General features: G+C 43.8%; 1 protein-coding gene across 1 annotated transcript in view; it reads right to left on the bottom strand.

Moving 5' to 3' along the window:
• The window catches only part of SLC22A3 (solute carrier family 22 (organic cation transporter), member 3), a 30955-nt gene extending 9048 nt beyond the window's left edge, over window positions 1-21907 (bottom strand). The window contains 5 exon segments of the mRNA XM_009999990.1: window positions 3176-3293; window positions 4337-4502; window positions 5809-5963; window positions 8552-8655; window positions 21494-21907. Coding sequence (XP_009998292.1) covers window positions 3176-3293; window positions 4337-4502; window positions 5809-5963; window positions 8552-8655; window positions 21494-21907 — 957 coding nt within the window.
• Window positions 21908-23013: the final 1106 nt, after the last annotated feature.

Genomic DNA, 23013 nt, shown 5'->3' with positions numbered 1-23013 from the left:
TCCTCACAGGCTTAACTTTGCAAGGGACAGTACATCCATGTATGTCCAATTAATCTGTATTTAAGCTTCTATATTCTAGAACTATGTATGTCTATAGATGTGTATGTAGTAGAAATACATATAAATGGAGAGGGGTTTTGGACCCACGGCCCTCTCCAGAAGCCTCTCTTACTCAGCTAGTTGCAGTCCATTATGTCTTCGGACAAAGACCAAGAATGAAAAATATAGCATGAAGAAAAAAATAAGGTTGGACACTTACAAGCAACTGAAAAAACCTTATAATTTATGATTAATTTAATGAGCTCTGGACAGAGCTGAACTGTACCAGTGCTGTAACTTACAGAGGAAAAGGTGCAAATATCTCTCTGTTTTCATACAAAGGTCATTTTTGGTTTCTGCATGCCAATAAAAATGCAAGGCTGCTACATCCAGAGCCAGGGAAGGGATTTGGCCAGTGACATTGTTACAGACGTATTGGAAAACCTTAGCAAAAATGCACTGATGGATAATGTTTCTTCTCCCTGTCCCTCCACACCTGCAGCACTTTGCATGGAATTTTGAAGTCTCTTTGTGAAAACAAATTCTGACGTGAATTAATGTGAGAAATACACTTGATCTGCAACTAACGCGCTTCCTGGAGGTGCTTTCTCTCCTCTGGGCACAGCACCAAGGATGACAACCATTAAATATTAAAAGGTCCCAGGAACAGATCCAGCATGAATCTGGATGTGTGGAGGTTGATCTGCTGCAGCTGCGAGTGGCTTGGGGTCAAGAGCAGGAACTCTTCTGAAAAAAATTTAAATATAACTTGAAACAAAAAGCAAGAAAAGACACACATCAGGATTCTGATGTGGCATTTTGGAAATGCTGATGTTTAGAGGCGGAAAGTGGGTGTAGGAACTTGGGGCTGAGCATAGAGGGGGACCTGCAGCAGCACAACCTTCCCACTACATGTCTCCGGCCACACTTGGCATTGAGTAATGCTGACCAGGATGGAGGAATCTCAGCAGTGTATATGCCCCAGCTAAGGAAAATTTTTGGATTTACCTTTTTCTCTCCCCTCAATCAGTCTTTTCAGTTTGTTTTTCTCCCACTGGTTTCAGTCTGCAGTTCTCCAGTTGCATAAGATTCTACTCCAACATGACTAGCAAAGCTCATTCTGTGTTGTGGGACAGCTGGGGGTGATTTCCTAACCTTGGTTGGTATTGCAGAGATACCTTGGCTTCCATAGGAAAAATGGTCCACTAATTGTTGGCCTAGCTTGTTGCTGCTCATTAAAATTCCTGTCATGCTTTTTCACTAATGTACATCAGTCTTATATGTTATATCCCATTTCTTAGTCAAGGAAGTCATATGTAATTTTTGCCCCTGACAAGCCCTTCCTCCCTATCATTAACTTTTGTGTGCTCCCCTGAGCAACAGAACATTCCATAGAAACACCATTCTAGCAGTATTATGGCACTTTAACAAGTTGCTTATGAATAAAGCAGCTGGCTGTGGAAATGTCTGTTTCATCATGTTAACTTCTGCTGTTTAAGTCTAGTTTGGTCTTTACAAAGTCATTAGTCCACAGTCACATATCCTAAGAGGCACAATATAGGTTAGGGCTCAGCTTCTCTATGGAACCCATTGTGTGAACTTTTAACTTGCCAGAACTGTGATTAACTGTCATTAGCATACTCTTCATGAATTGGAAATAATAGAATATTGGTATAAATCAACTGGCCATTTCTGTCAGTACGCTTCCTGTGTGCACTTCAAGCCAAGTCTATAGTTGCAGTGGGAATGGTCCTGCATAAGCAGAGCTGCTTAGGCTGGCTGGGTGATTTATGGAGCCAGCTTCTTACCAAGTAAATAAAATCCTATGGATTAGGGAACAGCTAGCTGGTATTTCATAGGAGTGTCAATAATTACTGTTTGGGTTTTATGCAGAATTATACTCTGGGATTTTGGTGAAGCAATCCTACTTTCTTGGATAAGCAGAGCTACATTCTCAGGTTCTCCCTTACTAAAGAAGGGTGATGAGAAAGGCACAGGTAAGACACCAAGCTGTGGGAACCCAGGTTGCCCACTGCCTGTTACAAGGCATGCACATCATGGTGTCTCTTGCTGACAAGATGGGACATATCTGTCCCCCCAAACACTGCCATCCCAAAGTCTTTGCCTTTAGTCTTAGTGAAAATTTAGTTGAAAGTCACACATTATAACTTTGTCTATGTATAAAAATGAATATGCATGTATGAAGCATAAAGAATACTACTGAGTGTTGATAGATGAACATTGTTATGTAGGTCATTTCAATAAGAAAATTGCCATTTCTCTCTGAAGTACTTAGAGTGCACTCAGTATGCCACCTCTGGGCTGCTGTGTGCTAACAACTTGCAGCTGTTTTCCTCAGTTCTAATAGTGATTTCTAACATTATATTAGCTAGCATTTAGGCTCCAGACCTGGTTGGTTACAGAACAGGAATCTTGTTCATATCTGTTGCTGAACTGTAAGGCCAATGCTATGGTAAATAGGATCTGAGAGCCAGGCAGTGCTACCCAGCACAGAGCAAGGCACGTGCTGCAATGACATGAGAGCATCATCTGAAATGCAGCAGTACTTTCAGTTCTGTCAAGACCACTTATCAAAGGAATGTAATTCTAAAATAAGTTTCTCTATTTTGTGAATAGGGTTCTCAGAGAATGCTTCCCCTGTTTTGAATTTGGAGGCATATTTTCACTCTATTGGGATGGAAGCAAATTTATAATTAATTTTCAATTTCCTGCACCACCTTCTCTTGGAGTTGTCAAAGGAGTTCTAGCAAAAGAGCCAGGGAAGGGGATCCTGCTGTCTCCACTTTGTCAGCTAAAGCAGCAGCTGCTGTGAAATACTCTTGGCCTTCAGGCTAGTTTCTGATACTTCCCACAAGATTTTAAAGGAAGAGTATTGCAAATGAAAGACTTGATTTATTGTTTTGCAAACTTCTTTTTTCAGCCCGTGTCTTTCCAGCTAGTTAATTTTCAACTTCTTGCAATTAACAAAGCAGGTGTGGGACTGACAACCTTTTTCTGGTAACACACTTCAAGAGTGTTGCCCATCACATAAAGAGAATGTGTTTTAACACAACCGAAATTTCAAAATATTAAGAAAGTTTAGGGGAAAACTTCTCGCTCAGAAAGATGACAGTACCTCTGAATAATGTGGTGAAAGATATTTCCCATTGTGTTTTGCAATGTTGTGCATGATTTTTAATGCCTTCTCTCCCTTTTTGCGTGTCAGGAGCCAACGTGGAGATTCAGGAACCACCCTGTAAGAACACAGAGGTGATAAATAGGAGTTTTGCCTGTTAACACTGCAAGTAAACCAAAATCTTTTGCCTTTTGCTTTTGTTAATACATAACACACTGATTTTTCAGTCTCTGGGAGACAGAAACTCTTTTGTGGACTGCTTTTCCAGTCAGTCTCCTGAAAAATATCTGACCTTTGTGGGCAAGAAAGATTAAAATAGACTATATCATTACTCTGCAAAGCAGAAAAAAACCCCAAACAAACAAAACCTAACTACTGTATTTGCACAATAGATGTTTAAAGCAAAATAACCAACAAGCAAACCAAAAAGGTGCCTGTAGGACAGCAAGGAACAATGAAAGTTATCACCAAACATGTATGGTGCCAAGTACAGAGAGGCTAGAAAACTTCTAACTGTTTAATGATATAAGATATACACACAGTCAAACATATAAATATTTTATAAACTGAACACAAAGTAATAGTACTGACAGTGTTTCAGTTTCTGCTAACCTAGCACTAAGATGATCAACAATCTAAAACTTCACAACAGCCTATATGTGAGAAAACATGTAGGGTATGGGAATTAGTTTCTTTGGATCCAGGCCATTGGATGGTTGTGCTTCACTGGGACAGATGTGCACCATGGCATAGTGCTCTGCTTTCTTGTTAGCTGTAATGCCCAGTTCATGGGACCCAGAGGGGAAGTTTAAGCTTGAACTGAACACATAATTAGAGATAAAGGTGGCGTCCCATGGCTGATGGGAAAAGCAGACTTTCATCAAGTTAACCAGATGAACAGCCAGCCCCAGGCTAAGCAGGAGGACAGCAGTGTTCTGTGAAGAGCTAGCTGTGGCTGGCAAGAGAGGCAAACCCTGGGCAGAAAAGGGAAAGTAACATGTCTCTGTGATATACTTTTTATGAGGTTAAAAATGCCAAAATCAACAACCTTTTTCCCAATCTACAACATCTCACACTTTGGAGACTTTAGACCACAGTGGAGGTCTCAAGGTTCTCAAATAACAAAAGCAATAATATCAAGAGCAATTACTGCAATGTTACCAGTAGTATAGCAGGAAGAGGAAGTTGGGCAGTGAAATGGCCAGCTGAATGCCCTGCCAAGTGGGAACCAAATACGCAATTCCAGGGAGAATCATAATTCCCAGGGTGAAAAACATCTGAATCACAATCCCAACGAACCGCTGGTCAGAACCAACGATCTCTGTCACTGAGCAGAAAGAAAGCCAAAATAAACAACACAGAAACAAACCTACTGGAAAGAAAAAATGTCAGTGGTGGAACATAAGAAAGGACAGTACTGTACTGGGTCACTAGTCTGTCTAGTTCAGCATCTTGCCTTCAGCACTGTAAGCATGTCACCGAGACTACCCAGGCAAAGCATGGGCAACACCTCTTCATCAATTCACCCACCATTCTTCAGCTAGAGGGGTTTCTGACTGCATGTTTACTAATGAATTATATAAGACCAGAACAGGAGTTTGAGACTGCATTATGATCATGTTTAATGGTAAATTGTTAGCACTCTTCCAGGCACTAGAATATCCTCCAAGCATGTGGCTGCTCCCAGCAGGTAATATGGACAAGGCCTCTGTGGGTATACACAGAGAGTTTAGCCATACCATGCTGGTTGCTCTGAGGGCTAAGGTATGGTGTGATCCACAGCTTACTTCATGTATCAGAGCAATTCATTAGTCTGATCTGAGCATCGCAAAATGTTCCTTTCTGTTCAAACTTGGCAATTTTAAGGAAACGGTTGGTCTGTCATAAAACATTCTGCCAGGGTTTTAGGATAAAAACTCAGTTTAAAAGTAGGCTGTGTGCTTGGAAGTGAAGAGAAAAGCAGCTTCTGACCCTTTGACTGGATCTGGGACTTGCTCAGCATGGTGTCTTTGCTCAGAAAACTTAGGTGCTTCTGGCCCTTAGATGTTGAGAGAGATACACTGGAATGTTGATGTGTCCACAGTGTTCCCAGGTCTTACTATAACTCTTTACATCTGGTTGCACTTCTGCTCTCTCTCTTGTAAATTCCACTAGGAGTTTAAAACAATTATCACAGGCCTCACAGACTACAGTGATGGTACAAATTTTTGCACTGTATAATGATGTTTGCATTGTCTTTTGGGTTATCACAGTAGATTAGTGAATAACTGATCTTCTTTTTGAGTAAATCTGATGTCTTATCTCTAGCAGGATGCTTTCATCAAAGCCATGCTATTTCATGCTGTAGACAAGAGTTCACCTTTCTGAACCTGGCAGTCATTCAAGATGCCACAACAATACCCTTTCCTCATTAAAAGTAAGTTTGTTATGGGAGAAGATTCATTGCTGGGCTATGACTATAACCTATCAAGATCCATGCTGGTTTGATGCTATTTATAGAAAGGCTTATCCCAAGGCCCAAGTTTTCTTCCCCAAAATAAAATTCTAACAAGAGCAGACATCGCCAGACTCCTTGTCCTGCAAGAATCCCTCACTTCTCCTAAGTAGAAAAGAAAGAAGATAACAGCTCTCACCAATCACGTAGCATGTCATCCAGGTTCCCTTGCCAAACACACCTTGAAGAAAGCGGAAGATCAGAAATACAGTAAAGTCTGGTGAGAATGCCACTATGATACCACAAATCCCAACCCCGAGACAGGAGAGCAGGTAGATGAGGATTCTGCCATATCTGTTGAAAAAAGAAAACAAAAGTGGAAATTATGAAAAGACACAAAGGGATTTTTTCCTGGCATCTTATTCTAACGCTAGATCCAAAAGTGCCTTTTTGAGACTAGACTTGTTCCCAAGGGAGGCTGCCTGAAACTTTGCAGCAGTGGAATATGGGACTTTTTTACAAGTGGCAGTTATCACTGCCTTTGAGTTACTAATTTTAAAGCTGGTGATGTTCTCACCAGGCTTCCTTTTATTTTAGAAAACATTTTGTCTTTTTGTATCCGAACTGTAGCTCATATGTTACAGTTCAGATTTTTTACTCCATTAAAATAAAGGCAGATTTTGTTGGGGATTTCTGTTTTCACAAGTTAGTCACCTAACAGCAATTACAGCCAGCTCTGTGAAAGTACATTCTCCAGTGCTATTGAAGGGCAACATTCATAGTTGTACAGTAGTTACATTATGCTTAATATACAAGCACTCCTGATATCTCTTCCACCTTACTTTATCCTTATTACTAGATCCCTTAGAATGATCAGGTTTTCCTTAGAAGTATTTTTGTTGCTAGTGATCAATTATCTGAGATTACATTCAAGATGATACTGTGAGTATTCCTACCTAAAAAAATTACCTTTAAGTTATTAATAAAAATAAAACAGGCAGAAAGCATGTATTTTATGAACTGAAGAAACATGCTGTGCCAGTGAAATAGTCAGTGGTGCTCTCAGCCAATGCATAGGTTGCCTATATTAATTACTAGCACAATGCACAAACTAAGCTTTAATATAAGAGCAAGGTAGAGCTTATGGGAGCTCCCAGCTCCAGGACAGGGCAGGTGCTCAAGTCTGAATATCATCCACATCTTTTTTCCTGATATTCATCCAGCACTAATACAGTTGAGGACTGGTTCAAGAGAGTGATGACCTTGATAATAAGTGTATAATGTCAAATCATGAGTGACAAATTTGTTGACCTTTTATGGTGGGGTCACAGCATCGGTGAACAAGGAGAGAGCAACTGACTTAATCTACCTGGACTGGTACAAAGCCTTCAACACTGTCCTGCATGACATCCTGGTCTCTTAATTGGAAAGATATGGATTTGAATGGATGGACCACTTGGTGGATAAGGAATTGGCTGGATGGTCACACTTAAAGACTAGTGGTCAATGGCTTGATGTCCAAATGGAGACCAGTGACCAGAGGCATTCCTCGAGGGTCAGTACTGGGACTGGTCCTATTTAACATCTTTGTCAGCAACGTGAGCAGTGGAACTGAGTGCATCCTCAGCAAGTCTGCCCACGACACCAAAGTGTGTGGTGTGGTTGACACACTGGAGGGAAGGGAGACCATCCAGAGGGATCTTGACAGGCTTGAGAGGTGGGCCCATGCCAACCTCAGGAAGTGCAACAAGGCCAAGTGCAACATCCTGCACCTGGGCTGGGGCAATCTCAAGCACAAATACAGGTTGGGTAGAGAATGGATTGAGAACAGCCCTGAGAAAAACAACTGGGGATGTTGGTTGATGAGAAATTCAACATGAGTCAGCCATGTGCACCTACAGCCCAAAAAGCCAATTATATCCTGGGCTGCATCAAAAGAAGTGTGGCCAGCAGGTCCAGGGAGGTGATTCTCCCACGCTACTTCACTCTTGTGAAACCCCACCTGCAGTAGTGTGTCCAGTTCTGGAGCCCCCAACACAAGAAGGACATGGAGCTGTTAGAGCAATTCCAGAGAAGAGCGATTAATATGATCAGTACGGGGCAGTGCTGCTATGAAGGCAGGCTGCAAGAGTTGGGGTTGTTCAGTCTGGAGAAGAGAAGGCTCCACAGAGACCATATACTAGTCTTCTACTACCTAAAATGGGGCTACAGGAAAGATGGGAAGTAACTTTCTACTAGGGTTTATAGCAAAAGGACAAGGGGCAATGGCTTTAAACTGGAAGAGGGTAGTATCAGGTTAGACGTTCAGAAGAAATTTTTTCCTGTGAAGGTGGGGAGGCACTGGAATGGGTTGCCCAGGGAAGCTGTGGATGCCCCATTCCTGACATGTTCAAGGCCAGGTTGGATGGGGCTTTGAGCAATCTGATATAGTAGGAGGTGTCCCTGCCCATGCAGGAGGTTGGAACTAGATGATCTTTAAGGTGCCTTCCAACCCAAACCATTCTATGATTCTGTGATTCCAGCCTGTGAATGGAGAGAGTTACCATACTGAGTCCCTTCCTTCTTTCCTCAAGTAGCTGCTTTCTTCATCAATGGCACGTGTTCAACATCCTCCAGTGACCATTAGTCCAAAAAATTCCTTTGAATGTTTATTTTTCATTTCTGTGTCCTTCTGCCTTTCCTGGATCCAGATGTGCACAGAAAACATCAGAAACTGCAAGAAAACTCTTTCTGGTGATATTTTAAAGTCCAAACAGGATCAGGAAGGACTATCATGTGAAGTTGCCAGCCCAAAAAAAAGTGAAGATTTTGTTAACCCAGGGTGGTGATGTTTATCCAAGGTGAATTAAACCACAAAAATGTTCACAAATGCTTCTTGCAGGTTTCACTACAAGTGATTTCACCTCCAAACAAACCAAAGGAGAGCAACACTTGTACAGTACCTGTCTGCAGCATAGCCCAGGGTGAACGCACCGACCAGAAATCCCAGATTGAGGATAGCCTGTGAGAGATCCAGCATCCAGGCATTGCCGCACACCAGGTTATACTGTGGGAACAAGGGAGAGGCATAAACACCCTAGGTGGGTCATTCGTCATCCTCAGCGCAAAACCTAGGGACTACATAGAGCTGGGTGGGAAGGATAAGGAGAAGGAAGAAAAGGAAGAGAAAAAGGAAGTTGCAATGTGCTTGTTCAACAGCAAGAACTGGTAGGCCAGGGAAGTGTAGCCTTAACAAGCACCCTTTGAGCTATCGTGAAGACAGAGGGAGAGCTCCTCCTTGCCAAAAGGATGTTGTATTTCATACAACAGTTGTTTAGTTATAGAAAGCAAATTGCTCTTTTGCAAACCAAACACAATGTTGCCGGATATGCTGCCCAGGCAAAGCCATTATTTTGTTTAGTGCAGAGTAAGAGTGCACAGTTACAGCCAATGGAAACATGAGTTTATGTAAATGGTTTAATTATTTTTTTTAGTGCCTTCTAGATAAAAACAAAGCTGTGTGGTCTCTGAGGAAATGGAAAAAAAGAGATCTCCGATTCAGAAATTTCAGACACATTGAATACGTATTTTCTTTGTGCAGCTTTCCCAGACTTTTCTACTCTTTATACTGCACAACAATAATACCCTAAGATGACATTATATTGGTGCATATCTGAAGAATTCGTTAACAGGGATGTGGAGGAGCAGGGCTGAAGAGAAGAGAGACGTTGAGGAGAGGAATAAAGACAAAGAGACTAAGAATTAAAAATAAAATGAAACTAAAATTAAAAGTAGTTATCTGGACAGCATATAATTGGAATTTACTTCAGAGGCTCTTTGAGAGTAAAGAAATATCAACAGCTGCCTTCTAAGTTCTGCAGACCTTACAGAAGTTGGGAGGTTTCCATCCATACCTGGTGTAACCTTAGGAACAATGAGACTTTGGGGCCAGAGGAAGCCACAGCAGCCACCATTTACCCTACAAAGACCATTTCGCTTTCAGGCATGAACTGCAAGAAATCCTTTCATCCCTGACTAAGTGCCACTTCCTGAAGCACATTTGTGTCCTGGTGTCACGTTTGTGCTCCCCAGCATGTCTACAACAGCAGTGTTCAAACACAGTCCTTGGATGAGGCTGCCACAAATTAGAGAGAATATTAAAACCCTCTTCTGCCACTCACAGTTCGCCAGACTTTGAAATACAGTGCTGCAAGCTTGACCTCCATATTAGCCCATTTGCCTGCTCTAATGTCCAGTGAATGTCACCTAGGCCTGAGGTTTCAGATGTGCCTATGCAGGAGACAGAAGGGACACGCAGACTTAAGATTTCACTAAGCCTGAATCTGTACCCAAGACTCTAAAGCAACACTCCTAAATTTGTATAGATGTATCTAAATAATAAACAGTTTCCTTTAATATTCTGCATTCCACACAGGTGCTATTCACACTTAATTCTATGGGCTATTCTTCACTTTTAAAAATGAAACTCCTCAGTTTTAATTTCAAATGTATTATTATCACTGTCACTAGATACACCAGATTCACTGTTGTTAGTTATCGTGATTTTACAAAAAGCCCAGGATTTGGGGCTTTTTGGGCTCTTCTGTTTTTCTTGAAGCTACAAGTCTGGAAGTTTATGACTGAGAATTGCAGTTTCAAGCTCACACAACTGTGAAGAAAAACTTGGCTAGTAACCTCATAGGTGCCCAACCTGCCGGATATCCCACTGCCACTGACTGTCATACAAAGGCCTATTGCAATGCTTTCCTAAAATAACCTGAACATGGAGTAGCACTTTCAGTCTTCAGACACTGATTAATCTCTTGCTTCTTGAAACTGTGACAGCCATAAAAAATAGTATCAAAAGATGCAGCTTCAGCAAGTACAGTCTTTTCATGAGAATGGCTATTAAAAGAAGATTTTAGAAGGCAATATTGATGACAGAGATTGGGTCTCTCATAGGAGCACCAGAAGCCACCTATAAGGGGCAATATAGCTTACCTCAGCACACCGAACAGCTGCCACCCCGGGAAGGAACCTGCCCTTCCAGGAGCAGAAGGAAAGCCACAGAGCCAGCAAGGTAGCTCAGCTCCCCGGGTGCTGGTGGGTGGCTATGCCAGGCAGTGCCAGAGCTGTGGCCAGATAGGGAGCCCACCTGCACCTGCATGGAGCTGCCAGGAGGGACCAGCCCCAACCCCTGCTGCAGGGACTGGCCTTCAGGGCTTATACGTTTGATCCTTTTTCAAAGAGTATACTTATTTCTTAAATAACTTTATCCCTCTTGACTGTAAACAGGCAATAAATATGCTGTCATGAAAAAGGGCAGGAGAACTAACGCATGCCAAGAGAGAGGGGAAAATACCTTGACTGGAGAGGACTCTTTCATCTGAACAGCAATTTCAGATGATTTAGGTGGCAGTTGAAACTAGCTGCTGGCTAGCAATATAGTCAAATATCTTAAATATTCTGGGAAATAGGAAAATACAGAAAAAGTCTAAGAAACTATGAGCTCTTTCTGAAGAGATCTGTGACAATAAGCTAACTGTGCTCTCCTAAATTAGTCCTGTTCTTTGTTATTTTCTAAGAATTTAAGTAACTTCTGGTGGTAAGCATTCTCAAACCTTTTCTGTTTGTTTGACCTAGCACCTAGCATTTAAGTCATCACCCTGCTAATGCCTTGCTTTTCATTTGCAAACATAACCTTTAGAGGGGAATGTAACCTTTAAGAGAGAATTGCACACTCTGCAGAGATCTTTTTTTGATCCAAGCCGCCTGTCAAACCCACACCACCACTTCAGCAGTGATCTGGCTTCCTTGTGCCTGATAGTTATCCCCTCATCACTTGGAGGAAAAGCATCTCATCTGTTTACCCAGGGTTTCAGCCTGTCTCCAGTTAGCCAATAGCCTTCCAATGTGACAGCTTCCCTCAAAACAGCTCCCATGTCCCTTGCTAGCAGCCTCCACAAAAGGGAGTGGAGTGGTACCAACTCTGCCTCTGAATAGTCATGTGCCCAACCATGCATGGGCTGATGTTTGCACTCCTACCACACAGGCTGCTCCTCATGAGCTCACTGACCAGGAGCACTTCCATATTAATATCCAGTGCCATCAAGGAGCAGAAGAGCTATTCTTGTTAGTAACCATCTCCCACTGTGAGTAAAATGAGATTCCATTCCCTAAAAGTACATGTTTTTCTCATAATATACAAAAAAAATCCCAGAATATGGTCTTTAAATGTCACTGACTACCTTCCTGTGGTCCCACTTAGTTTCCAAAATTGGTAACATTAAGAATAAAAACTTTAGGGTTCTCTATCTGCCTAGACCACAGCTCTCTTACTTTGATTTTCTTTGTTTTATTCCCAATTAAACAAAGTTCCAGTTTGGCAACTCCAGGGAAGAAGAGCTATAGCTCACACCAATTGAAAACAAACTTTGAAAACATGTAAAACCAGTGGCTTCTTGCTGAGCATGAAGCAACCCTCAGCAAGCCAGCACCCAGCTGAGTGTTATCTTCAGAAGCATCACCTCTGTGGCTGCAACATCACACCTCTGCTGCTCCAGAAAAATTTGGAACACATTCTGGAGAAGTAGATGTAGGATTGAGTAGGGCTTACTGTCTGACTACTCTCTGTGCATCTGTAGGTGTCTCTGCCCATAGTGTCCTCATTGTGCATGTCTTTGCCAAGAAGTAAGCATTTCCGCTTTCACTTGAATAAGCTCACCCAGGATAGCACAGCAGAAAGGGAATGTTACCATGTTTTGTTTTCTGTCCCCTTTCCTCCATAGACTGTAGATTTAACTGCTAAAACATTTGCTGAAGTGTGGAGGGAAGGATATGGAAAGGGAAATCATACAATCATAGAACGGTTTGGGTTGGAAGACACCTTAAAGATCATCGAATTCCAACCTCCTGCATGGGCAGGGACACCTCCCACTAGACCAGGTTGCTCAAAGCCCCATCCAATCTGGCCTGAACACTTGTAGGGATGAGGCAGCCACAACTTCCCTGGGCAACCCATTCCAGTGTCTCCCTACCCTCACAGGAAATAATTTCTTCTGAATATCTAACCTTGATTTACCCTCTTCCAGTCTAAGGCCATTGTCCCTTGTCCTCTTACTACAAGCCAGGAGAACTAACGCATGCCAAGAGAGAGGGGAAAATACCTTGACTGGAGAGGACTCTTTCATCTGAACAGCAATTTCAGATGATTTAGGTGGCAGTTGAAACTAGCTGCTGGCTAGCAATATAGTCAAATATCTTAAATATTCTGGGAAATAGGAAAATACAGAAAAAGTCTAAGAAACTATGAGCTCTTTCTGAAGAGATCTGTGACAATAAGCTAACTGTGCTCTCCTAAATTAGTCCTGTTCTTTGTTATTTTCTAAGAATTTAAGTAACTTCTGGTGGTAAGCATTCTCAAACCTTTTCTGTTTGTTTGACCTAGCACCTAGCATTTAAGTCATCACCCTGCTAATGCCTTGCTTTTCATTTGCAAACATAACCTTTAGAGGGGAATGTAACCTTTAAGAGAGAATTGCACACTCTGCAGAGATCTTTTTTTGATCCAAGCCGCCTGTCAAACCCACACCACCACTTCAGCAGTGATCTGGCTTCCTTGTGCCTGATAGTTATCCCCTCATCACTTGGAGGAAAAGCATCTCATCTGTTTACCCAGGGTTTCAGCCTGTCTCCAGTTAGCCAATAGCCTTCCAATGTGACAGCTTCCCTCAAAACAGCTCCCATGTCCCTTGCTAGCAGCCTCCACAAAAGGGAGTGGAGTGGTACCAACTCTGCCTCTGAATAGTCATGTGCCCAACCATGCATGGGCTGATGTTTGCACTCCTACCACACAGGCTGCTCCTCATGAGCTCACTGACCAGGAGCACTTCCATATTAATATCCAGTGCCATCAAGGAGCAGAAGAGCTATTCTTGTTAGTAACCATCTCCCACTGTGAGTAAAATGAGATTCCATTCCCTAAAAGTACATGTTTTTCTCATAATATACAAAAAAAATCCCAGAATATGGTCTTTAAATGTCACTGACTACCTTCCTGTGGTCCCACTTAGTTTCCAAAATTGGTAACATTAAGAATAAAAACTTTAGGGTTCTCTATCTGCCTAGACCACAGCTCTCTTACTTTGATTTTCTTTGTTTTATTCCCAATTAAACAAAGTTCCAGTTTGGCAACTCCAGGGAAGAAGAGCTATAGCTCACACCAATTGAAAACAAACTTTGAAAACATGTAAAACCAGTGGCTTCTTGCTGAGCATGAAGCAACCCTCAGCAAGCCAGCACCCAGCTGAGTGTTATCTTCAGAAGCATCACCTCTGTGGCTGCAACATCACACCTCTGCTGCTCCAGAAAAATTTGGAACACATTCTGGAGAAGTAGATGTAGGATTGAGTAGGGCTTACTGTCTGACTACTCTCTGTGCATCTGTAGGTGTCTCTGCCCATAGTGTCCTCATTGTGCATGTCTTTGCCAAGAAGTAAGCATTTCCGCTTTCACTTGAATAAGCTCACCCAGGATAGCACAGCAGAAAGGGAATGTTACCATGTTTTGTTTTCTGTCCCCTTTCCTCCATAGACTGTAGATTTAACTGCTAAAACATTTGCTGAAGTGTGGAGGGAAGGATATGGAAAGGGAAATCATACAATCATAGAACGGTTTGGGTTGGAAGACACCTTAAAGATCATCGAATTCCAACCTCCTGCATGGGCAGGGACACCTCCCACTAGACCAGGTTGCTCAAAGCCCCATCCAATCTGGCCTGAACACTTGTAGGGATGAGGCAGCCACAACTTCCCTGGGCAACCCATTCCAGTGTCTCCCTACCCTCACAGGAAATAATTTCTTCTGAATATCTAACCTTGATTTACCCTCTTCCAGTCTAAGGCCATTGTCCCTTGTCCTCTTACTACAAGCCCTAGTAAAAAGCCTTTCCCCAGCTTTCCTGTAGGCTCCTTTAGGTACTGAAAGGCTGCTATAAGGTCTCTCTGGAGCCTTCTCTTTTCCAGGCTGAACAGCCCAAACTCTCTCAGCCTGTCTTCCTAATAGAGGTGCTCCAGCTCTTTGATCATCTGCATAGCTGTCCTCTGGGCTTGCTCCAAGATCTCCATGTCCTTCATGTGTTGGGGGCTCCAGAAATGAAAGCCTGATTGTTTTTTGCCCCTGACCTTAAGGCTATTTGTTGACCTGTGTAGTGCTGGGTACACTTAGATCCTGTTAAAACCCAGCTAGCTTGCAATTATCAAGTAGGTAGTCTAGCTCATCTGGCCAGCTACAACTAAGGGTATGTCCTCTTCCTCAACATTGTCATGCTCCTTGCCAAGCTCCTCACTGCACAAGTGCATGCACCCTGCACAGCCCTGAACCCATCTCTGCATCCAGTGCTTCGCTCACTTGCATGATTTCTGTCTGTTGTATGACAAAAAGCATTGTGTGCCTGAACACAGCCTCCTTACATTTAGGGAGCTGACTAAGAAGGGTTGTGCCACCCAAACTGATAAATAATCCACACTCCACTCCTTTCCTCTTAACCTTGGCAATGAGCTGTCATCCTGAGCAGACCTGAGGGGCTGCCAAAAGAGATAGGCAGCAGGGATCAGAGTCGTTAGGACATCCCCTTTTATAGGGCCCTTAACAGAGTAGGGAAAATCAGTTCCTTTCAGCCCAGTGACCTTGCAATATTGGGCAGCCACACACTCCTGATTGAGAATACATCCCTGTGACGAATGTTTTCCCATCAAATAGAGGCTTGAACATCAACTTGAAATCCCAGTGCAGATTGACAGTAGCAGTGGTGTGGCTGGGAGAAATTACGCTGGTGAAATTGCTGACCAGCAGCAGCAAACCACCTAATCAAGATCTCCCTGGGAGAATGAAGAGGTTTTGCAATGGGCCTCTGGTTTATGAATGGGGTAATATATTTTTTAGACAGCAGTGAGACCTGGCTGAAGTGGGAACAGAAGAAATGCTCATACATGACTAATGACTGGGAAACATGCTTGTTTCTTCATAGCCTTGGCAGAAGGCAAACATTTTCCATCATAGTTTGACATACAGATAACCTCACAGTTATAATTCCTGGTACCTGAGAGGCCTTTATGCACCTAGCAAGTCCCAAAACACTTCAGCACACCTGTCCCTAGAGAAATGCATTGCTTTTAATAATAACATGGAATTAAAATCTCCTGAAAATATAGCAACTTTGCTTAGGAATTTGGAAATATTTTGCTTCCTGTTACAATTATATTTCAAAATTATGGATAAAATCCTTTGGTCACTAAAATTACCTATAGTGATTCCTCAACCCCATTACAACAGCATAGTGAGAGCCCACACACATTTTTCATTCAAGTGGCCAAACACAGGCTGGATTACCCTTCCACTCTCAGTGACAAACAGTTTAGGTCAGTATTCATCATTTTAGAAAACCTGGGGAGATGCAGACCGTGCCACATGTTCCTTATTTGTTGCTGGGCAGATCTTCATCTCTTCTGTCTGCTGGGCTGTCAAACTGCTATCTTTTACACATCCTTTCTGCAACAAAACACCCTGGAAGTGCATTCAGTGGAAAGAGAAACATTACCTTTTTTTATCCTCCTTCTGTCTCAGTGCTAAGAGACTAAGCAAGGATGCTGGCTTTCTCCATGTCCTGTTTCAGGCTGAGCACCTGCGAGGACAATGAAGTCAGTGTTCATCCTGCATCTAAGGCACTGTGCCTCAAGGCCTGAGGCATAGTTTAGCTTTGAAAGCTTTGGAGGTTTCTCTCCTGTGTATGGCCCATGGTACCTTTAAATCTCCTGGACTCACTGAGCCTCCTAGGACAGAAGATCTGCTCTGTCCTCTTTTTCTGTCTTTTTTCTCTTGCCAAAGCAAGAGGGAGGAAGGGAAATTTAACCATATCCTAAAGTGGGAAAAACAGCAGCAGTTCTAAATAAGAAAAAACAAAGCTAAAATGCTCATCCAGTACCAGATGGTGCAATGGCAGTGACAGAAACTTAGCACCACTGGTGTAACCCATGTAAGGAAGTGTTCCAGCCCCTCTCATACAGGGAAAGCTCAGTTAGAGCTTAATAAGGAATTCAGCAATTGCTGCTCCCTCTGCTTCTCTGTCTGCTCTTTTTCCCTTTCTCTCCATTACTCAATGCTAATCCTACCATGACTGTGGAAATAAGACAGAGTACTGCCATGCCAACAACAATAACCACATTAGATCAGCACTTCGAGGATGAACTGTGTTTCTTGTCTTGGAGCAGGACAGCAAAAGGACCAGCTGTGCTTTCTCCACCTGACGCTTGACTGCTATGTTATCTCCTGCTCTGAGGGACTGTGAAAACTATTAGACGCTATTGCCTTGCTTACAGGTTTCTCTGCAAATGCTGATTGTTATTTTCTGAGACAGCTGGCAAGCAGAAGAGTAAGAAGATTTATTCCCAGCAGGTGCAGCAAGATATGTTCAGATGACCATTTGTCTACCTCAGACCTCACACTTCGGGAATAAGTTGTTGCCAGGTCTCAAAATTACATCATCTATGGCACGAAGACTTGCTGCAGACAGGGCATATTGGAATTAGTCCCTTCTGCTGAACTCCTGCCAACAAAGGCTGCTAATAAGCCTAAAATATGCCAGCTGTGCTCTAGCTGCTCATGATACTGTAAACTTCCTTCTTCCTTTCATCCACCACTACAGGCCATTCAATCTGCAGAAGTGACTGTAATTCATGCACATGTCTCTAGAGTCATCACCACTGGAAAATGTCCAAATTAAACAGCTTTGCATACCATCAGTGGCCATCCCTTTGCAGACTGCTAGATTTTCTCTGCTGGGATGAAAGTACATTGTGCCAAACCCCCAGTAGTATTAAGGGTCAGTAACTCTGTCTTCAGCACATCTTCCTGGGAAAATTAGGTTTATTGACTTACATATGTCCTGGGAAAATGTGTCGCTCATAAGGCTCACCCAGCAGGAGACGGCAGGCAACAGGCTTCCTACTTCACGTGTTACAGGGTGAAGGAGGTGACCTGGGCTCCCTTCCAGACCCCCAGGCCACAGCATGAGGCTGCAGCCCACCCCCAGAGTCTACTGCAAATTTCCCTCTCTCCCCTAGCACCCTGACTCTAACTCTTTCTCTGTCTGCTGCTTAGAACAGCAATCCTTTCTGATCCCCTCCCCCTGTGAGAGGTGCTGCTGTCACCAGCCTTCCCTCTCAAACAGTGCCAGCCACCTGCTACAACCAGCATCATTTCAGACGGCATCAGCTGGCATGAGCCAGGAATGGATTTAGCTCGGTAATTACCCTTTAACCTCCCTTTCCAAGGAAAATCTGAGAAGCCACCGGGTTCCCGTCCCGACACTGACGCATGCAGCCGCATCTTCCAGTTTCACAGCGCGTTGTGCAAGAGCCGCTCAATTAAAAGGGAGGAGATTGCACAGGGCCAAGGTCCTCTGTGCAGATCCACCACCTGCGACATCATTGCGTTGGAGGGGTCGCTGCCAAGTTTTATACATAGTGAAGGACTTCACTGATATCTCAGAACCTTTACATCATCCCAGCTCTGGTTTGCTCAGCTCTAATTCAGGCACCGTGGTGCTGGGCTGTGTGTGTGCAGCACCAATAGATAACTCCTCTTCTGCTCTGGATTGCACTCACAGAAAAGCCTGACCTAAAGCAGCAGTGGAGAACAGAGACCCTTAGGCATGTCAATGCAGAAGTAGGGAGCTCTTCTCAGAGTCTGTTAGATATCAAAACAATAGTTTAAAAGGGAATCTTTAGCAGTGTTCTGTCCCCTATCACTAGACCAAGCTGACTGGCTTTGCCATGTGTTACTTTTGTGGTTATTTCTTAATTACTTTTGCTCTTCTCCTCAAATGCTGAAGGAAGAAAGCCCTGGTGTGTTCTCCCAGCACTCTGCTGCACCCCAGCACCAAGATTCAGGAGTCCTGCAGTTGATGCAGCAGGCACCCCAGGTACTGCTTACAAAGCAGTGGGTGCTTTTTGTCAGTCCACATTCCCCCTTTTTCCTCTGCTTCCTTCTGCTTATGCTACTGTGAATGTCTTTACAGAAGATAGCTGAGTGAGGGGCCAGTGAGCAACATGTTCTGTTGTGCACAAATGACAGCAACGAAATCAGGTACTGCAATACCATTCATTCCACAATCAGTTCCTCCAGCCATATGATTTAGCTTCTTTAGGGTGCTCAGAAATTATTGCAATAATTGCTTGTGGTTTGGCTGCCAGACCTGCTCTGTAATATGACATCTTTACCCAGCAAAGGCTTTACATGCCTGCGTTTGCCCTCTGCCTCCCCTGTCACGCTGCAAATCCACACCAGATCTATGCTTGCCATAAGCCTGAAAGAGCTTCTTCAGTATCCTCACTTTTTTTCTCCTTCTTTCTCTTTCTCCCTGAACATATGTCCTTCAGGCTGAACGTAACTCGTCTTTTTAACTTTGTTTCCCAGGGAACTCCACTGGTAATTCAACTGGACATAAGTGTCTGAAATCTTAAGATAGTTGAAAGAAACTGAAACACTCCTACATACACAGCCAAAATGAAGAATTTACAAATATACACATGAGAAAAGGCATCTTTGGTGAGCTGACTAAACAAGCACAAATCTGCTTAAATTGAGTCATAATGTGCTAGAGCCTCAGCTGAGCAAAGAAGACTTAAATCTGAGATTTAAATCGTCTTTGCTGGACTCGTAACACATTAATAAGATACTTGTCTCCTTTTAATAGCTGATCTCAAAGCAATTGAGACAGGACACACATTCCACAAACTTCCTTTTTATGTGGCGAATCCAAAGCTTGTGGGATGTGATTTATCCATCAACTGTTGCAAAACTGGGACTAGGACAAAAGTGCTACATGTCACAGCCAAGCGCCCTATGGCTGAGGTGCACCTGGCCAACAAGAGTCCTTCTAGGAGCTGCAGTGACACTGAGAATGGGACCTGCTGCCCCAGCACAGGGGACAGACAGTCCCAACTTGTTGCTGCTCGCGGATTGTTACTCCCTGGTTTTCCCAATGTGGACCTGTGCACAAGTGGGGAGCACTTCCCCAAGCATTCCTTCACAATTTATCCTTCTCTGCCTGGAGGGTGTCCCCAGAAGAGAGGGTGAAGGTGGAGATGTACAAGGTGTTTGCCAGAGCACATTGAACCTTTCACTCCCATTTATTGCTGCAACACAAACACTGGTTTCATTTCTGTTAGCTATACCCAGTGGTTCAGAGCTGATGGAAAATCACAGCAGCTTTGCTAGATACACAAATTACTGCCATAAACAGATTCTGAGCACAGTCTTACAGACACAGCTTACATGCTTTCACCTACAGCAAGGCTGAAGGAGGGTAAAAAAGGAACAATGAAAGAAAAGGAATCTCTTGGGTTTTTTTCAAGCTCTGAAGGGAAGGGCTACCACAGACTATCCAGGTAAGAGACACCATGACCTACCTCTGCAGAATTCCCTAGCTAGGCACCAGCCTAACCTTCCCACCATAGTCACCTGCCACCATTCACTCTGGACCCAAACTCTGGCTCCCAGGCACCATCTGTCCTCCTGCCCCCACCCAGCCGTTGCTGCCATTGCCAGAATGGGCAGAGATTCATCATTCCCAGGGACCAAATTTTGACACCAACTCCCCGTGAGTCACTTGCAGCCCTCCAAGCAGCCTTGATTTCAGTGATTGCACACAAAAGCCAGTTCTGAAGCTATGTTCTAGGGCCAGCCAGATGCTCTCATTTGTCTTCTTCTGAGCATAGATCTGGCTAAACCTGCTCAGGTTGCTCAGATGAGGTGCTCAGGGCACAAAACTGCTGCTCTGAAGAGCCTGAAGCTTGTGAGCAGATCCAGCGGTCCCAGCTGGAGGGAGGAAGGATGGTGAATTGAAAGGTCAGGATTGGCACCAGTTTTCAGTTGAGCATTTTCTGAGGGCTTCACCTGCTGTGCCCTGCTCTGTGTTTAGGAAGGCCTGGCTCCAGTAGAAGCACCTAGTTAGAAACCACAGCAAGAGGCTTATGAGACAGGCAGAAGCCAGAGCCCACAGCTGTGCAGACACATTTTCAGATGCACCTTGATGATTTCCTAGCCAACCCCTCTAAGCACACATGGTATTTTTCATCACTGCATTGCTGACAGTTACTGCCAGGATGACCTTAAAGTACTTCTAGTGTGCTGGAGCTGGACAACGGCACATTCATGGCACGATTGCAGATTACACAGAGGGTCTCCTAGGAAAGCATCTTAAATGGTCTTTTGCAACCTTATTAAAAAGCCACTGCTTGCCAGCACTTAGCACTAGCAGTAACAGCCTGTGGGTTTCTGACATTTCAAGGAAAGTTGAATGGTAGATTTGGGCAACAATGTGTGTTTGTGTTGGTTTTTTTTCTTTAGTAAGCACAGTAATTTCTGCTGACTTTTGTCAGATCTCAGAGCAGTCTGCCACTGTTTGTTTGTTTTTCATTATTTGCAGATTTCAATGTTCAGTACTGGAAATACAGAGAATAGAAAATATACAATGATCCAGATTATGGAGGGGTATCGGCTACACTTGGGATTTATACCACCAAAGTTGCTGGCTCAAAATTGAGCACCAGAAGCCTCAGCTGCAAGGACTTAACTACTTCAATCTGACATTGCTTCTGTAACAGTGCAATCTCTGAGTGAGGTGTTTGGCTTTGGACCGGCACACATTTCCCTAAAATGTTAATGCTGACACTTGATCATTCTCATTGTCCCAGTTTGCCGGTGACTCAGAACAAAACAAATATAAATCTAGGAAGGAAAACCAGCCACTAAAGCAATGACCCTTGTGGTGGCAGTCCCATTTTACTGCCCAAATCCTGCACTGGGACAGAAGCCTCTGATTAGACGACAGGGATTTTCCTTACCTCACTGATGATGGATGAGTGGGGCTGTTTGTACACCCAGGTACCGTGGCAGGCGGTGAGCGGCAGGTCGCCCCCGCTGCGATTGCCGTAGCGGGAAAGGGGGCTGGTGCAGCTGTCAGAGGTGTCCCACACCACGTCCAGCCTCTCACACTCCCCGCTGGAGGACCTGTTCCCCAGGTGCAGAGGCAGTACCGTGAAGTTTTGTTCCTCTTCCAGTGTCCAGCCACATTTTTCACTCAATTCAGCTGCCCCAGGGATTCTGCACCAGTAGCTGTCTGGTGCCTGCCCAAGGAAAACCACACTGGTAAATAGTGAAGAGAAAGTTATGCCCGTCTGGCAAAGAAGGAAAAAGACCCTCTTTTGAAATCTTCCAAATTCCCCGGCTTCCTTCAGAACCTCATCAAATGATGGCATTATGTGAGGTGGTCTGTCCACTTGCAGCAGTCCAAGAGCTGGCAGAGTTTGCTTTCACACTTTGCAATGACCGCTGGCACTTCCTATAAATGTGACCGTCTCGCCTCCCCTCAGTCCTCTCCTCTCATGTGCACACACAGGCACACAGACACAGACATGTGGCTGTGCAACACCAGTAGCATGAGCAGCACCAAAGCTACAGGCAGAGGCACAGGCAGAGGCACAGGCAGAGGCATACAGGCACGCCTGGGCACACGCGCGGAGGGAGGCTCAGGGCATGTCAAGCGGTGTGGGGCTCACAGGCAGCCGGGGAGGAGTGTGATTTAAAGCGCACAAACATATTGTAGGAGAGGAGGGGCGAGCGTTTCCTATTCACCCCGAATGTTAAACAGATTATGTAATAAACACAGTTAACTCTTTCGGGGCAGGGGAGCAGCAAACACCAGCTGCCACCACGGCTGGGACGGATTAAGAGCTGCAAGGATAAAGCAGAGAGTTAGATGGGAAAGTGTGCAGAAACTGTTGCAAAAAGCAGCAGTGAGTGATGCAGCCTCTCTGTGGGATGGCAGGAGCAGAAAGTTGTTTCAAAGAGAGCTATAAAGTCTTTCCTTCAGCAAATAAAAGTGAATACTATGGCAATGTTTAATTACTTCTCTAAAGCATTACTTCACCATCTGCACAGATTTAATTTGCAAGAGTCTTCCGTTTCTGTACAGTAAATAAAGCAAGGCTCACAAACTGTGCCAGTCCGAGATCCAAGAATACTTTTAGGATGGATCTACCTGTTCAAAAAATCTTCTATATGACCTTGTTAATTTTAATTTTGCATAATCTTCCAAATATTTTAAACATAAATTTTCTGTTTTCTTCCTCAAAAATGAATAAAACCAAAGTTATTTCATTTTTCTGTTCAGCTGTTTATTTGAGTAGGGGTTTAATTGCTTGCCCAAGGTTAAACCATGAGAAGGTAGAAGGAAAGGGAGAGCCAGGACTGGGGAGGCATATTTTGTGCATGTGAGCACAACTTGTGCACATCTCCCTGGATCAAATCTGACGTGAAAGAACAGATATTTTGCACTGTGTTCAGGAGGTCCATGGCCACTCTC

This window comes from Chaetura pelagica, unplaced genomic scaffold (assembly GCF_000747805.2).
Source record: "Chaetura pelagica isolate M959 unplaced genomic scaffold, ChaPel_1.0 scaffold135, whole genome shotgun sequence".
NCBI classification, from domain to species: Eukaryota; Metazoa; Chordata; class Aves; order Apodiformes; family Apodidae; genus Chaetura; species Chaetura pelagica.
This window is presented reverse-complemented; position numbering and strand designations above follow the sequence as displayed.